Below are 18,737 nucleotides of genomic sequence, written 5' to 3'. Positions count from 1 at the left end.
AAAATCTTTAGAAATCAAAATACAAATTTTGGAATTACTTGACAATATAGCTCTGGATTATATTTTCTCCTTGATATTACAAAAATATATATCCTCATATTTTGTTTTAAACAACACAACCTATAGGCCTATGTTAAAAACTTCATTCATAATACTTATTATACCAGTAGAATCACACTTTAATGGTGAATTGCAAACACGGTAATAGCTTTAAACTATATGGGAAATTTGCGAATAATAACTATATAAATATTCTAATTTGTTATAAATTATAATGGTATTACATTAAAACGGTAAACATAAAGTTGTCAAAATAATATTACAATGATTTAATATATTTACTTAATAACAAATTGTCTAAAACAAACAAAAAATAATATCAAAACTCATTTATATGTAAATTTGATCACAAATAATGATATTGCTGATACAAATGTTATGTGAAATTACAAAAATAAAAATAGAAAAAATAAAAAATAAAAATAGAAATATAAAAATCTGTTTTAATATTTCAGTTTAAGGTTAAATCTCAATTTGTTGTAGTAAGTAGTAATAATTACAAAGAATATTACAATTAAATGGCAAACCCCTTCTTGGTACAAATCTGATTACTTGGTGTAGTACTCAATCAAGTACTAATTAATTATTTGTTATCTGGTGAGATGGACTAATTGTTTTGAAAGTTGAATTACAACCCCTAAACAGTTTGAAAGCTAACAAGAGTGGTTGCCAAGTCTTTAAATTTATTGGTTCATCGGAAAGTAATTTTGTTCAATTTGTAGGTAATCAGATTCATGTGATTAACAGACACAGCAAAAGTTTATATATATATATAAGCATATTGATCATAACAAATGCATGATAAATTATGAAGTATAAAGTGAACCAAGAAGTTCTTTTTTTTCACCTCTAAAACAGTTTTCAAAGACTAGGCCTATACAAGACTTTTTTCTTATAAAACTATTAGTTTTTATTAATAAAATTTCGTTGTAAAACAATTATTTTATATTTCTTAAATTACAAGATCAGTATGCTCCATTGAATTTTTTCCATATTTATTTAACTTGGAAAATTTTCCGAGGTATGATTGTTTCTTTAATTTGTCTTTAATTTATAATATTTATGGCTTGGTATCAAAACTGTTCATTTGATATTTTTTAAGAGTTATAAAAGCATTCAGCTCTCTAGATTCGCACATCTCCGGTCACAAATAAATTTTCCAACTGTAATAATGCAGTGTAGATGTAATTTACACTAGTGTAGGCTCACCAAAATTCACCGAGAAGTAAGTGCTTCACAACGTGTGAAAATGTTTTCCGGCTTAAACAAACTTTATTAATATGACCTAACTGACAAGGCAACATAAAATTTAGTAAACTTATAGCATAATCTCCCAATCTCCAATAAAAACTAAATTGAATTTAAAACTAGTTTACTTTGCGAGAGGCTCGTTAAATTGTGATTCATATGAGCAAGAAACGCGTTGAAAATTATGCATGTAAATGGTTTATCAGTACGTTTTATACAAATTCAAAAGTATTAAAATAGCTAGCACTACTACTCTGTACCTCCAGTAGCTCGTTAGGGCTATAAAACTAGTTATATACTCATTGACTCTATTCTCCTTTGTCTCCTAATATCACAAACATCAGTAACGTTTACTAGGACTCCAATAAGTTCCATTTATCACGAAACATAATATATCTGACGTCATATTCACGGAAACTTCCAGTTTTATTAAATTTATAGCTGCTATCAGTCGCCATTGGGGAGCGAACTGGTCGAGTGGTTAGAGCGCGGGACTTCGGTGCCTGAGTTCCCGGGTTAAAATCCCGCCAAATCACAAATGGATTGTATCTAAGTGATAATGCCGCAACCCCTAGGTCTAGCCTGGAGTAATATGAGAAACAATCCCGGGCTCGTGCCTAACGTCCTAGGACAAAACAAAATAAAATCAGTCGCCATTACACAATACGCTTCTCAGAACTTCCAACTTAGTAGAATCTTGAACTTTATAAGCTATCGCTGCAAAACACTTTTCTACCCATTAAGAGCACTCCTGGCCTACTATAAACTGATTAAAATCAGTTTCTAATGGTCAATCAGTAAAACTGTAAATTTTTCTAAAGAAAAATACCTTATTATGAGCACTTCATGGGCATAAACACCCTCGGAATCTAGAACTCGTAATCGATTTTTTAAGACCAATTACCATCCCATCTTGCTTACTAGAATCTATGAATTTTAAATAATCGCCTCCACAAAAGATGAGCACTATGACCACTCCAAACTCCACAGAATCTAGAACTTTTAATCAGTTGATTTTGCAAAGTATCTCACTATCAGGACTCATGTTTTCAATAATTTTCACAATATAATGTCTTTCCCAATTTCGTTTTTTTGGCACTTATGACTACTATCCAGACCTTAGAACTCCCGGTCAATTTTGCAATTTTCTCCCCCATCGGTTCTACCGGTTTTTGAACAACTACGGCGTCTTCTCGGCAGAGTTCCCTCCTCACCACCGCTCCTGCTCCTGTCACATGGACGTCATCGTCGTGTTGAAGCTACTCTTGGTCCCGCGGGGTCTGGAGGTGGTGACTCCCCGGGAGAGAGGCTTGAGCGACGACGTAGCCTCGGTCGTGGACACCCGAGGCTCTCCGCACAACAGGAAACGTTGGAATGCTCGTCTGAACCTTGTCGACATCGCGTTGTACAGGATAGGGTTGATGGCACTGTCGCAGAGGAAGGCAATTAGTACGGTGAAGTATGATGTTCCATAACTTAGAAGTAATTATTAATAATGAGGTCAGGAAATGCGAGAAGATGTCTTGGAGGAGAAAGGGACATAGTTAATATAATTTTCATAATTTGTAAATAAATTTAATTTAATCCCTGTAGCATGGGATTGGCAACACTGCTAGGGAGAATCGGGGTAGAGGTGAACTACCTTTATTTATAAATATATGAGTTTTAATAAACATTATTGTACACTTTATTCTTACAATTCCACGGTATAATGAAATACGTTGAATAATGGAGTAAATTAAAATACAATAATTTTGGAAGACTAATTTGAGAATATGTAAGTAACCTCATAAAAATAAAACAAAAACATTGGCAGTTTAAATAATAGGTGTGTTTTGGATTGGATACCAAAACGCATGTTAATGTATGTCACAATTTAAAATTTATAAGACAATTAACACAACATTTCACAAATATAATTTTTTATTCAGAACCCTTTGTACTTGATGAATAATACAGGTTACATTTAATATTGATAATACAGTATTTCGAAAGATAGGGACAGTTGATAATTGAGCCATGTATTTTATTCACTCACCTATTAATGAACACACATGTTTTTGCAAACATGAGGAACCAAAGATCCATATATTTAGGCTTGTTGAACAAGATGGCGAAAGAGTTGTACACGAGAAGTCCTCGGTATGGAAGCCACAAGGTGGCAAATACAGCAACAACCATGGCCAACATCTTCACCACCTGCACACCAATAACAGTGTTCAAACAATTTGATAAAATAACAAAGAATAGTTCCATATTTATAGTATTTAAATATTTATAAAATTTGCCGCAGCTTTACTTGGTAATTTTCTTAAAAGATAAAACAGTTTGACTTTTCCCATTGGTTGTTTGTTTTACTAAACTACGATAAGGAAGGTAGAAGTTCCCTTACTTCCCGAAACGTAGGAAATTAAAAAACTACTCTATCCATGGGAAAAGTCCAACTATATTAACAAATAAAATACCATAAAAATGTCCTTAAAAACTTACTGGTTATTTTTTAAACAAAAGCTCCATTAAATGTCCTACCACACAGGAGCATTAAATAATAGTATTTATCATATTTCCTATTGTTAGTACAAACAAATGGCACCTGCAAAACTATTTTTTTTTCAAAGCCTTTGTATTTTCTCCGTCATTTCAAATCGTTAAAGAACCATTTAGTGGTTATTACAATGGAGGCTTAATTAAGCCTAGGTTGCTTCTTGTAGTTTTGATAGTAATATGACTACGTAACATATTACCAGGATATACAAAAAGCCAACGTTTGATAGTGTCTTGATAGTATTTTGATACCACGGTCTTGACCATGGTTTAAACAGTAAAAAAAACCAATGACTTGGAAAATTTTTTAAAAATATATATGTAAAGTATACCACTACATGTTAAAGAGAAGGGGGGAATCTTGAGATAGCTCCCTTTGATAGAATAATGTATTGGAAACTACAAAATTGAAAACTAATGAACAATTATTCTCGTTTTATTTTAAATGGAACTTTTCTTTTAGAATATACATTATTTTCGTGCAACATTGTCATTTTAATTAAATCCATGCTCCTTGAATCCATTGAAAAATGCGAAATATTAGAGCATTTTAATTGGTTTCTAACTAAATTAAAAATAGTTTCAAAGGGGCAAAGAAATGCAGCGGCATAGAACCAATTGAGTTTCTGACCAAGAGTGGTCAAATAGCAGCTAGACCCTTTACACTTTATAGGTTTTGTAAAGAGGTCAATAACGTTAGTAGCTAGCCAACTGAAAACTGTGCTGAAATAGTTGTCATAGTTCCATTGATAGTGTCAAATACCGTGGTTAAACAATTGCGCTAATTTGCATGTTCCTTGACCTGAAATTAAATGCAAATTTACATAAACATTTATTTAATGGGTAAAAAGTATTTAGTAACATCATATAAATTACATAGATTGAGTATGGATGTTATTAATGCATAGTTATTTATCAACTCTCTATTCTGTTATGTATCTTGATAAAACCCTTTATATTAACTATAAAACGTGTACAGGTAAAACTTAATCACTGAGTAAAAAATTATACAGAAATATTAGGTTGATAAGCAATTTCAAAATAGAAAATAAAAATATGAAAAAGATAAATTCAATACGTTTGAATACAAATGGACCGTTTTATGCTTCGCCCACGCAATTGATTAACCTGAAAGCAGCCTTCTTCGAGCTTATCTGATTTAAATGGAAATTGTTGTAAATTTGTTACCAGTTCATACTTCTGAAAAGAAGGAAATATATAATGTTTTCATCTTACCATTCGGATTTTGAATACTGATAAAAAAAGTAATTTGAAATTTTTTTGTAAACGAAAAATTATTAGAAAATACACCATCGATGGTAGTAAGTTTAGTATCAAATATGTACTCATCTTTTGAAACTAAATTTACCGTAATCATCCATTTTAATTTTAACCATTGACTAAACGTATAAATGTTGTGTTGAATGGATACATTCAGCTACACTTAATAAGCTGCCGATTTTTTTATAACATAGTAATTTCAATATAAAAGAGGTTTTATTAAAACCCTTCAAATTTCAAAATTACCACAATTTTGTGGCGAACTATCTAATTCAAAAGGTAAAGAATCTTTAAAATTGTAATTAAATAAACTTATTTCGTTTATATTTGTTTGGAACCTCCAAAAGCAATTTGATTTTGCTATGCCAAATATTATTTGATTATTATTAAATATTATAACATATTATTTGATTTTGCTATTTGATTTAGTGCAAGAGGTAATTCATATAATACAACTATACTTTAAATTACAATATGTTCATAAAAAAACTAAAAGCCAGTTTCGAGGAGGCTTTTAAAAATTTGAAGTGAACTTTCTCTCACCTGACAATCATTATCAGTTCAATTTCAAGCCTAAAGAGATCAATGAGGGAAAGGGGCTTTCAAATGTCAAGGACAAAGTTCTTTGATACAAACAGTTTCCTTCGTCGATTCATTGTAATGTTGAAGGAGACATCATTAATGGCAACCTTGACTTTAAACACTCCTCCATTGCTCGCTCTTCGATCATAAAAGAATATAGGCTTCGTTGAGATAGTATATTTATATGTTTTAAATTTCCCCTTTCGAAAATGAGCTAACACCGTTATTTCTATGGTAAGGAGACAATAAGTTGTGAATGATCCCCTTCTTTTTTTAAGATCTTTTTTACTAGTGGCTGGCTCTGTGCATCTTATCTGTCCCTGTACTCTTTCCAACATTTTATTTGATACAGAAAGGAAACTTATTAATAACACATGTTTAAAGTAAAAATAACTAGCCGGATCCCTTAAGATAACCATTCTTTGCTGGTACAGTTCATATATAAATATTTTTAGAACCTACTTTGTAAACTGTGTAAAGTTTCAAAAACTTCGGTGCATGAATGGGCGCGTAATATGAAATCAAACGTTTAAACCCCTTCGTGGGACACCCTATATATATATACAGGGTGAGTTTTTTAAAGTGATCCAATAGCTAACTTTTTAATTACAGGACTTAGCACCTCACTTTAAATTTGAAACTTGCTCAGTTTTAAGTTTCACTCAAGAATACGATTTCAGATTTTTTCATTGTGGCCGCCATTTTCCAATATGGCTGCCAACTTTAAAATTTCTTATGGAACATCCTGTATTTTATTTTGTTTTTAGATTTTACTCTAAAAAATACAACATTTTTGTTCTTGACATTTTTTCAATATCTCTAATAGTTAAGGAGCTACGAGGACAAATTGTTAAGTATTAACAGTAACAACACTTAAAACTAACATTGTTTTAAAACATGCTTTAGAATTCATGCAACTTTGTATGAAAACTTTAAGTCCTCGTAGCTCCTTAACCGTTAGAGATATTGAAAAAATCTCAAGAACAAAAATGTTTTATTTTTTAGAGTAAAATCTAAAAACAAAATAAAATACAGGGTGTTCCATAAGAAATTTTAAAGTTGGCAGCCATATTGGAAAATGGCGGCCACAATGAAAAAATCTGAAATCGTATTTTTGAGTGAAACTTAAAATTGAGCAAGTTTCAAATTTAAAGTGTGGTGCTAAGTCGTGTAATTAAAAAGTTAGCTATTGGATCACTTTAAAAAACTCACCCTGTATATATATATTGCTATACTTAACGTAGATATTTGGATTTTTAATTTTAACATTTTATGTTATTGCTTCCTTTTTAGACTTTCTAGCTAAGCAAATTATCAAAGGTAGTTTAAAATTAGTGCAATGGGTATAATGAATGGCGCACGCTGTAAATCAATTATCACAATTTAATATCCTAGGGGGACTTAAAAGAAGTACCAACTTGACTTTTAGAGGAAGAGGGACACTCCGTAGCTACGATGGCGGGCGGTTTAATGGCTGCACGGATAACCTTCCTGTTGAACAAGGTCCGTGCGATGAGGCCGTAGAGAACACAAGAGATGACCAGAGGCACGACATAGAACACGACGAGGTCTGTGAAGTAGTAGAGGAGGTACTCGTCCCTGGGCCGCTTGAAGTCGCAGAACCTTGCTTCAGGAAAGCCTCGGTACTGCAGAGGCTTGGTGGTAGTGAGGACTAGCCATGGAGCACAGTAGACTACAGCTACGGCCCACACTGTAGCGATGATCTTCCGGGCACGTCGTTGTGTGCAGATCTTCTGTGCCTTCATGGGGTGACATATCGCTATGTACCTACAAACACACACAGACTTTACAACAGAGGCTTTGTGGTGGTGAGGACTAGCCATGGGGCGCAGTAGACTACAGCTACGGCCCACACTGTAGCGATGATCTTCCGGGCGCGTCGTTGTGTGCAGATCTTTTGTGCCTTCATGGGGTGACATATCGCAATGTACCTACAAACACACACATACATTACAACAGAGGCTTAGTGGTGGTGAGGACCAGCCATGGAGCGCAGTAGACTACAGCTACGGCCCACACTGTAGCGATGATCTTCCGGGCGCGTCGTTGTGTGCAGATCTTCTGTGCCTTCATGGGGTGGCATATCGCTATGTACCTACAAACACACACAAATATCAACACACACAATTTAGATTAGTCGTTGCTAAAAATTGTGTTATAGATAAATAAGGCCTCATAAACACCCTGTCTTAATATGCATGAGTTGTTTGCGGGAGATCTAAACCACCAAGTGAAATCATTTGAAACAATTACGATATTGACTGGATTTGTTTGGAATTGTCCGGACAGAAGTGTCGTAGTCTAACCATTAGACCAGCTGTAGCCTATTTGACAGATACGAATGTACATGTTCATTGAATAAACTGATAAGTTCAATTACCTTCAAAAGTACAATATTTACTTTTCAAGTAATTGTTAATACTTGGTTCATAAGGTCCCGTGTTGCAAATCCCACTAATTTGATAATGCCTTGAACCCTCTAGCCCTAGCGTGAAGTAATGTGGAAAACGATCCTGGGCTAGAAACTTTCATGCTAAGAAAGAGCTTATGTAAATTATTCATAAAGTACACATTGTCACTTAACTGTTAAACATTATCTCTAGAATGAACTTTTTCAAGCTCGGAGGGTAAAGCTATTTAAAACTTCTGTTTATGTAAATAGCCTTACTCTTGGGTAATGTTTAGCATACCTGAATTATTAAAGACTCAAATGCGCTTTGTTTCTCTTCTTGCAGCGGTTGTTCAACTTTATAATTTTTTCGGTCATTTCCTAAAAAAGTGCTCAATGATGTTAAGTACAAAAGGGTTTACAGTGTTCAATTTTAAATCTAAATACGGCAGGTTTATTATCACCCTTTGAAATAATTATGCTTTCTTACAATCCATTGCCGTTGGATTATAACAAGCCCATTTCATTGCCAGTTAATTTATGATCAACCTAAAACGTTTTGTTATCTAATTTAAACGTTGGAGGAAAACTGCAACTAGTTAATCAGTTAATGACTCAATGAAAAAATCTTAAATTCATATTCGCCGATGAACAAAGAATAAAATAATAACCATTAATCAGATTTTAAAATGTTACTTCTAAAATCTAATTTTTTGGGCACGTTTAAAAATAATAAAATATTTTTTGTTGGATTTAAAACATTATACTTACTTTTCACACTAGTTTCTTCAACTTTATTATCATTGAGATTGGGTGTTTGTTTTATTGCTAAGAAAAATTACTGATTTAAAGGTGACGAAAGAGGTGACTGATAGATGACGAATGTACCGCTAAAGTCATGTAAACTTGGGCCATCAGCATACAAACGGATCATAAGTTTAATGATTACAAAGGGAACTGATGATAAGTGATAAGCGATATTCTTGTAAACTGGTGTAAACCGTTGGGAAATAAATAAATAAATAAATAAAGTGAAAAGCTAAAAATAAATCCAAACTTTGCTTACTGGCTTAGAATATAAAGTTGCATTATGTTACTCTCAAAATATCGACTATCAGAATATTTGTCGGCGTATATTTCTTTTACTTCTGCAACTTTATACTTCACTACAATACAGTTCTTGAGTTTCTTACTAACAAAGTTTAAGTAAATAAGTTACAAGTGCATGTAACCGTATGTAAAATGACATGAAATGTATATTTCTGTGTAAGGATGACACAGATAGAATTTAAATTCAAGTTTACATCGTTAAGCAACTCCCAAATGGAAGGGTTGGGTCGGGTTGAGGTTGCGCAGCTAAATAAAATATGTTAGAGACGAGCGTGTTGTATTCCCCTCCGATATCACTCTCTTATATGTTCCAATATCTCGATTTTGAACAATCAGTATCCGAGATATATTACATCTTTAAACGTAATACAACTGGAAAGTAAAGCATATGGATGATACAAATTGTAGTATATATTGAATAAAAGTGTAATTTTATAACATTACTTCCCGTGATTGTTCACAGTCAAGTAGTTGAGTAGTTGAGTCATGGATGACGTAGATGGTTGTTTGGTGTCGGAGGTTCGACCCTAGGAAAGTTCATTATGGTGGTTTGTAACTGGACCAAGCTGTTCCTCATCACCATAGTAACCAACACAAGTAGATGTATTAGACTTCACATCCCATTGTAAATTTTGAAGCTCGCCTTTCGTGTCTAGATCATGTTCAGTCTTTCTGCATTCAATTATTTAACCCACTCCCATAAGTCATGTCAAAACAAATAGCAAACATTATTTAGTCATAAAGTTACACCTTCTTGCTTACCTTTCAAAAGTAAACGCGATCAAACTCAACGAAGAAGAGTTGATCCCAAGGTTCTGGAAGAAGACGAAGAGTGAACACCCGAGGTCTCCCCAGACCCATTGGTTGCCAACCAGGTAATAACTGAGGATCTCGTTGGGGACTGAGGCGACGAGGACGACCATGTCTGCCACAGCCAGGGACACGAGGTAGCAGTTGGTGGGAGAGTGGAGACTGCGTGTGCGTAGAACTACCACCACGACCATCAGATTACCCAGCATGCCTACCAGGAACACTATACCCTGCAACATGGGTTGTGTGTGTGAAATTCTCATAGCATCGAAACGTATAGTTGAATATCAGTGGACCTGCGCGTGCGTAGACCTACCACCACAACCATCAGATTACCCAGCATGCCTAACAGGAACACTATATCCTGCAACATAGGTTGTGTGTGTGAAACTCCCATAGCATCGAAATGTATAGTTGAATAGCAGTGGAGATTGCGCGTGCGTAGAACTACCACCACGACCTTCAGATTAACCAGCATACCTACCAGGAACACTATACCCTGCAACATAGGTTGTGAGTTTGAAATTTTCATAGCATCGAAATATATAGTTAGAGAATAGTGGAGACTGCGCGTGCGTAGAACTACCACCATGACCATCAGATTACCCAGCATGCCTACCAGGAACACCATACCCTGCAACATAGGTTGTGTGTGTGAATTTTCTCATAGCATCGAAATGTATAGTTAGAGAGTAGTGGAGACTGCGCGTGCGTAGAACCACCACCACAACCATCAGGTTACCAAGCATACAGTACCTACCAGGAACACTATACCTTGCAACATGGGTTGTGTGTGTGAAATTCCCATAGCATCGAAATGTATAGTTGAATATCAGTTGACCTGCGCGTGAGTAGAACTACCACCACAACCATCAGATTATCCAGCATGCCTACCAAGAACCCTCTACCCTGCAATATAGGTTGTTTGTGTGAAATTCCCATAGCATCGAAATGTATAGTTGAATAGCAGTGGATACTGCGCGTGCGTAGAACTACCACCACGACCATAGCATCGAAATGTATAGTTGAATAGCAGTGGAGATTGCGCGTGCGTAGAACTACCACCACGACCATCAGATTACCCAGCATACCTACCAGGAACACTATACCCTGCAACATAGGTTGTGAGTTTGAAATTTTCATAGCATCGAAATATATAGTTAGAGAATAGTGGAGACTGCGCGTGCGTAGAACTACCACCATTACCATCAGATTACCCAGCATGCCTACCAGGAACACCATACCCTGCAACATAGGTTGTGTGCGTAAAAATTCTTATAACATCGAAATGTATAGTTGAATATCAGTGGACATGCGCGTACGTACAACTACCACCACCACCATCAGGTTACCCTGCATGCCTACCAAGAACCCTCTACCCTGCAATATAGGTTGTGAGTTTGAAATTCCCATAGCATCGAAATGTATGGTTGAATATCAGTGGACCTGCGCGTGCGTAGAACTACCACCACAACCATCAGATTACCCAGCATGCCTACCAGGAACACTATACCCTGCAACATAGGTTGTGTGTGTGAAATTCTCATAGCATCTAAATATAGTATAGTTAGAGAGTAGTGGAGACTGCGCGTGCATATACCTACCAATAATACCACCAGAAGCCACTTAATATCAATCCATCAACAGGTATTACAAGAGCAGGATCGTTTCTTTCGAAGGCTGTCATATTTTTATAAGAAACGACACGACTAAATTTTTTTACGTGACGGGAGTTTACATCTAGTTGGTTGGGTGAAATTTTCATAGCATTTCTATCTAAACTTAAATAAATAGAGAATTATCATAGAAGCCAAGTACAAAGATGGTGGTGGGGTGTAGAAAAGGTTCACGAATAACCTATTAAGTTAACACCAGGTTCTGGGTTAATTTAATGATTTGAGCTTTAATTTTGGTTATATAGGGGACGAGTTATTGTTTATGAAATAATACCACCATAAAGGAAACAGTCAAATTTGAACACATTCTCAAAGAAATGTACGATTTGGTTTCATGTCAATAAACAAAGTATGTTTGCTTGGTTCCATGAAAGGGAAAGACGCTTTGCCAACACCCTCAAGAGATTCGACTTTGTGAATGGTCTGAGTTTGTTAACAACTTTCCATCAGTAAAAATATCTCCCACATCATTGATCACCTCCTTTCATACTTTTGTTTTCACAAGGGCAACAAATTAAAGCTTATTTGTGAATCACATGTTTTATATATTTTAAATATAAACAATTTAAATTGTATGAAAATAATAAAAATAAATGCAAAATTACTGTTAAATACAATACATGAAAAACGGGTAATAAGAATTAAGTATTATAGGTTTACCGTGTATTAGGTCCACTAGCCCAAGTGTAATACAGGGTGGGGCAGCATAACTTTCTTTTTTAAAAGCTTAATAAAACGCATTGTATGAGTCAGACAAACTTTATTTGGTTTCTACAATGTAAGTACATTCCTAAAGTTTTGTTTTACGTAGTTTTGAAGAGTAAATCATGCAGGTGATGTCCCCCATACTAGATACATTGAGTATACCGATTTTTGGCGATTTCTAGTGTTTACCATTACCCTTTCAAGCATAGCAGGCGTTATGTTGGCAATTTCTTCCTGGATCTTGTTTTTTTTTTTATCTTGAAGGGTCCCTGGGCTGTCCCTGGGCTATATCCATCCTAGTCCACATTAACTCGAGACTTCAAAAAACCCCATAGAAAAGTCGCAAGAGGACAAATCGGGAGATTGAGCCGGCCATTGCAAATCGCCTCTGATTAAAATAAGGCGTTTTGGCAGTTCCTGCTCAATCACCATCTTTTATGGATGGAAATGTAGGTCATCATGGAGAATTCTCGTTACAGAACGATTGGAAAGTCCAAGTGGAGACTCATGTTTGAGCGCACAAGACAAAAACACGCTTCTGTTTCAGCGCGTGTCTTGGTGTTTTCAACATTGAAGCTCTCACTGTCTCAATGTTCTCAGGTGAACTAATGAGACTCCAGTTTTTCGTTTTGTTGCACTTGCAGTTTGTCTAAACGTATTGAACCACATAACAATTGATTTGAAGTCCGGTACAAGGGCCAACGGGGCTAAATTAAACTGATTCTGAAAGGCATGCTGGGTTGCGATCACTGAACATCCACTCAAAAAGTAGGCCTGAACGGCAAACGCACGCTCTTCACTGTTCCAACGCATAATGACGACTAAACTGTACAAGGACAAAACTTTATAGCTTCGCCTCTCGAACGAGACTGCTAGCTCTTCGCTATGACATGAACAAACAAAATGGCGCACATTTAAAAAAAGGAAGTTATGCTGCCCCACCCTGTATGTACTAAGAATCGTGTGTCTTAGAAATAAGTATTTACCACAACACCATGTCTATTCCAAAGGGGCCTTTTACCCCTACGAGGCTCAGTAAACGTTTGATTAGCAAAAATAAGTTTCTAGGCCTACTAGATTCCAAATATAATTTACCGATAGATCACGACACAGGTACTCTTTATCTTGACTCCCACAGTTAAATCTTAAATGGACGGAAGTAATTGTAATAAGCAATTGTTGGCTTATCTTCTTTTCTGCCCAACGAACAAATTTGGAAGGTAGTTGTTATTAAGTTACTACTTTAGACAATAAGTTATTCAGTTGTAATTGGTATACCCTAACTCCTAGATATTTAAGTGCTTTTGATGTTATAAAACGTTTATTTTCATCCCATGAAAGGATTAGCTTATTTTCATAATTTGATAATAGATATATTTGTCCTTAGTTATTGCTAGTTTTTATGAGCAGTCCTCGCTAGAGACTCAGCTGGTCTTAGTAACAAATTAATCACTGACGTATTCATCACTAATATCACAGCCCATCAACAATGTTGCAAAGCCGCACTCACCGGCAATATACTATAACTATAATAACAACAAACGTGTAAATGTTTGCATTGCACAGGCGCTCCAGATAACTTAGTGCCTAGTGGTCTCAGCAGGCCGGGACTGCGGCGTTGCCAATTTTCTCTCACCGTCGCCTTTAGAGGAGGCAATGTAGGAAAGAAGGAAGATACCAATACGTTATGCGTACCTGAAAGAAGGTCCCTACGGCACGGTAGCGATGGGAGAAGAAGGCTGGGTCGTTAAGGGAGTCGTTGACAGGCAAGACGGTGTCGTTGCAACCGAGGTCGAGGTCACTGAATGCCGAGGTCGTGAGGTTTAAGGCGTCCTCGCAATCCCAAGCTACGACCCCAGCCTCAATGTCCATCCTATCCTGGCATTGGTTGTCTGTGGTGACCTGCAAAACAAAGTGATATTCCTAGAGTCATACAAATACTTCTTACTTGTGATAATTGAATAAATATGTCTTATAATTGAATGGGGAAAATGTTTAAATCATTCGGACCCTCCCAATTAGTTAAACCATTGCATTAACAGGTTGGAACATAATATTTTCAACTCAGTAAGAAGTTTACTTTAATTCCAAAGAAAAAATAACTAAACTAAACTTATATATATATTGTTGAGTATATTGGCCATTGGGCTTTTGCTTAGTAACCACTTATTCGCAAGTCAATATATTATTCTAAAATAATTTAAAAAACTATGTCACAATACTTATCAAAATTAATTTAGGTTGTCCTAAATAAAATTGTGAATGTAAACAGGGGTTCACATATTAGTTGACTATTTCAGACTCATGGGAGACGTAGTAATTACCTAAGATATGTAATGTCAAACACTTCATGAGTGAATGAGATTACCTTACTGTAACATTTGAGATGTGTCTTATTGATCATTGACACTGATACATGTTGATGTTGGGAAATCAATATTCACCCATTATATTGTAATCAACACGTATAATCTGTATTGCTTGCGATGAGACGGTTAAATATCTACATAATAGAATGTCGAAGCTCTCTAATATGCAATGTATAGTTTCAGGAATAATCTAAATGAAGATTGAAACTTAGATGTGATTATCTTACAAGAGTGTCACATCCATTAGCTTAAAACAACAGATTGAGGGTGATTGACAGTATTACATACTAACAGCAGCTTGTAGAAACCTTGCAAGCTTTGTTTCCTTCTCTAAATTTAAGACTGCTATTACTTTTGAGCTTTTAGCTTATAAAAATTGCCAGCGGTTGAACAATGATGATTATTGTGTTGGCAAACTTATACTTGAAAAATCCTTTAGAAATCTGTGAGAGTATGTTAACTAATTCCAGCTTCTATCCTTGAAATTTGGAGTAGAGCCGTAGAAGAATCGATCCCTAAAGCAGCTACAGCCTTAATACTTACCTTAAGCTTAGTGTTCCTTGATTTGTTGCGAAGTAATTATTCCTTATTCAAACATTTAATCGAGTACTAATCTGTCTCCATCTGTTTTGTTGGATTTAGTTAAAAGAGACGACATGCCTACTTGTTAAATAGTGTTTATTTAAATTGGTCCTTTAAAACTCACTACAAAAACCGCACTTCCATTGCATAAACCCCACACCAACGGTAATTATCAGTATTACAACATTTTACTCTGTTTATGTTTTTCTCCCAGACTTCAGACCTACTTTGCCCCTGTTATGGCGATTGTGTGTTAAAAATAGAACCGTTGTGTGTTCTAATACAAATAAGATCCGTACAGGCTATCCATTTTTTTCAGTTGTATCCATTATTATCAATCGGAAACTCTTTTAGTTATAATTGAAGGGTTTACCTTGGGAGCAAGACGTTATATGCGCATTACAAATTTTACCATGACAAAACGTAATAAATTTACAAAAATTCTCTGTACCAAAAACGTTTCCTGGAATAATATGCCAACATGGTGGACCACTCTTGGAGACCTTCGACGACAATGAATTACGGCCAGCGCCTTTTCCATTCAACTAAAATATAAACTCAAGTTCATTTTAATATTAATTTTACTGTTGATCTTATATATCAATAAGAACTATATATAATTCTTAATATAATAATTCTAACTATATCTCTTTCTATATATAATTCTAACTATATATAAGGAACCTTCGAGTAATATATTTCACTTAATATAGTTTACTCAATTAACAAGTTTGCTTTAATTCACCAACCCAAACTTAATAAATTCTCTAAGTAACAAATGCAGTTTTACTTCTAAATAGTACGTTTAAAATATCTAAACGTAACGTGTAGGCGTGTTTGTAACAATACCACGGTGAGATTCATTTAATGGCTTGTCCTTCAAATCAGTTACACAGAGACTTCGCATGCACCAATTACATTGTCCAATCAGGCGACTCTTTCATTCAACATACGGATTTAAAAAGAAACCCCACATCCATGATACTTTAATACTGTTAAAGCATTGATTGAATGAACTAAATTAATGTAGACGGATAGTTTGTCTTGCTATGTTAGTTGATAGTTTACGTTTGAAAAGGAATCTTTTAAATTTAGCTACCTATTTGGCTTTGATACATGGAATTATCATGACATTATAATAACGGGACACGATATTAGTCTGCAAAAATATTTTATACTAGCTGGCCCGACAGATGTCGTCCTGTCCTAACGTGGTTTTATGTCAAATGCTTGTTCATTTTCAAGATCCTGGTTGAAGTTCGTTCGCTATGCTCACTCACTTTTTGGTTGCAAATTAGCTGTTGTCATAAATTAAAAAAAAAAAAATCGTGCTGCACCCTATTGGTAAACCTATTAACTTTTTAATCCTATTGAACATCACAGAATCAAATTGCTTAGTTGAACCAGCTGTTCAGGTTCTTTAATTCCATTTAAATATGAGTACTCATAAGGTTAACATGGGAAACTCCAGAGCCACTGGGGCGGAGCCCTTTTGACGGATCTGCACCAAACTTCACACAAACTATCCTTGAATAATGCTTAATAATGCCTAAAAGTTGCATTACAATCTGTCAAGCGGTTTCGGAGACCATAAAGGACAAACAAACAAACATACAAACAAACATACATACAAACATACATTGGATTTTATATACAGGGTGATTGATATAAGTGTGCCAGCCGTTTTATTCGAAAACCATACGAGATATCAAAAAAGTTAAATGGTAAGTGCCTTGGACTTTTTATTTAAAAAATTGTAGTAAAGTCGAAAAAATTATTTTAGCCGCCATTTTTCCAATATGGCCGCCAACTTTGATTTTTCTTAAAGAACACCCTGTATTTTATGATGTATTCTGGTAGAAAATGTAATTTTAAGACGATTTTATTCTTGTAATTTTTTTCATAAACCTAACCGTTTCAAAGATAATAATGGTTTAAGTTGTGAAATTTCTGCATGAGAAAGAGTTTCGATGAAGGCCTCAGCAAGCGTGCCAGCTGTTTTTCGAAAACCATTCAAAATTTCACAACTTAAACCATTATTATCTTTGAAACGGTTAGGCTTATGAAAAAAATCACAAGAATAAAATCGTCTTAAAATTACATTTTCTACCAGAATACATCATAAAATACAGGGTGTTCCATAAGAAAAATCAAAGTTGGCGGCCATATTGGAAAAATGGCGGCTAAAATAATTTTTTCGACTTTACTACAATTTTTTTAATAAAAAGTCCAAGGCACTTACCATTTAACTTTTTTTGATATCTCTTATGATTTTTTTATAGTTTTTTTGCCTTTTAGACTATAAAACCACTGCAAAGGTTAGAATTAAAATCCAAACTTTTAGATGAATATTTAGGTGAAAACATTTCGAATACAATATAATTAGTGACACAGTTCTATTTAAAAACGAATGATGTCGAGTGAGTTATTCCAGTCTGATGTAAGTCAATTAGAGTGAAGAACTGGCAAACTACAAAGTTATTATTAAAGTCCACCTTGCCAAGTTGCCTTTGTAATTACTTAATCTTCGCACGTGTAGTAAACTAAACTGTAAGTATCGAAGTGATTACTTTACTTACTCCTTGTCACATAGTAAAAGTATTTTTATACTGTCGTAATCATCATTAAAAACTTCGTTAGTTTATTCCATAAACCTAACAACACACCCATTATATTGTAATCAACACGTATAATCTGTATTGCTTGCGATGAGACGGTTAAATATCTACATAATAGAATGTTAACCTAGATGGTTTAACCTGTTAATGATTGCTAAACTTGTGATTTGGTAAATTGTACAACTCTACTAAAACACTAGTAAACGATTGTCCACTTTAGAAATAATTCTAAATTCATAATATCGTCACATGCACCAGGACAAACTTTGTTCTTAACAAAAACTATTAGTTATGCATTGTAAGTTATACAAAAGATGATATAATTTGTCCCCGAATATGATTCAACTGTAACGTTGTTACACAAGAAGTTTAAGCCTACAAATACTCTTGATTCTTACATAATTATGAAATTTAAAAACAACCATACTCTTTTGAAAACTGTTTCTTAACGTAGTTTAGAACATGATTCGATCAATAGCTACTATGCTGTCATGTTTTCTTTGAACTTTTGAGTACATAATTTGACACGTTTCTAAATACTGTATAACAATTGACAGAGACAATAAAGTGTTCGGCTTAGTAAAAATTTACTTTGTTTAATACTTGTTTTAATTCTTTACATTCTTGTGGTGTCTAGAATTTGTCATACCTTGAGTTTGTCTATTATAAGAGCTCGCTTAAGATTACACATGTTTTTATAGAATCTTAAAAATTAAGAAATTATAAAATATTTTTATTTATT

At 34.6% G+C, this 18,737-nt stretch overlaps 1 protein-coding gene across 1 annotated transcript; it reads right to left on the bottom strand.

The window, feature by feature from the left end:
* Positions 1 to 2,377: 2,377 nt before the first annotated feature.
* On the bottom strand, positions 2,378 to 10,363 carry LOC129001626 (thyrotropin-releasing hormone receptor-like). The gene is made up of 4 exons (XM_054428993.1): positions 9,998 to 10,363; positions 7,134 to 7,503; positions 3,347 to 3,507; positions 2,378 to 2,735 (listed from the first exon to the last, which is right to left on the bottom strand). Exons 1-4 carry the CDS (start codon positions 10,306 to 10,308, stop codon positions 2,540 to 2,542), a joined length of 1,038 nt encoding a protein of 345 aa, XP_054284968.1. The 5' UTR covers positions 10,309 to 10,363; the 3' UTR covers positions 2,378 to 2,539.
* Positions 10,364 to 18,737: the final 8,374 nt, after the last annotated feature.

The sequence above is a fragment of the Macrosteles quadrilineatus genome, unplaced genomic scaffold (genome assembly GCF_028750875.1).
Source record: "Macrosteles quadrilineatus isolate MER2022 unplaced genomic scaffold, UCM_ALF_1.0 Scaffold_8__2_contigs__length_117827958, whole genome shotgun sequence".
NCBI lineage: Eukaryota > Metazoa > Arthropoda > Insecta > Hemiptera > Cicadellidae > Macrosteles > Macrosteles quadrilineatus.
This window is presented reverse-complemented; position numbering and strand designations above follow the sequence as displayed.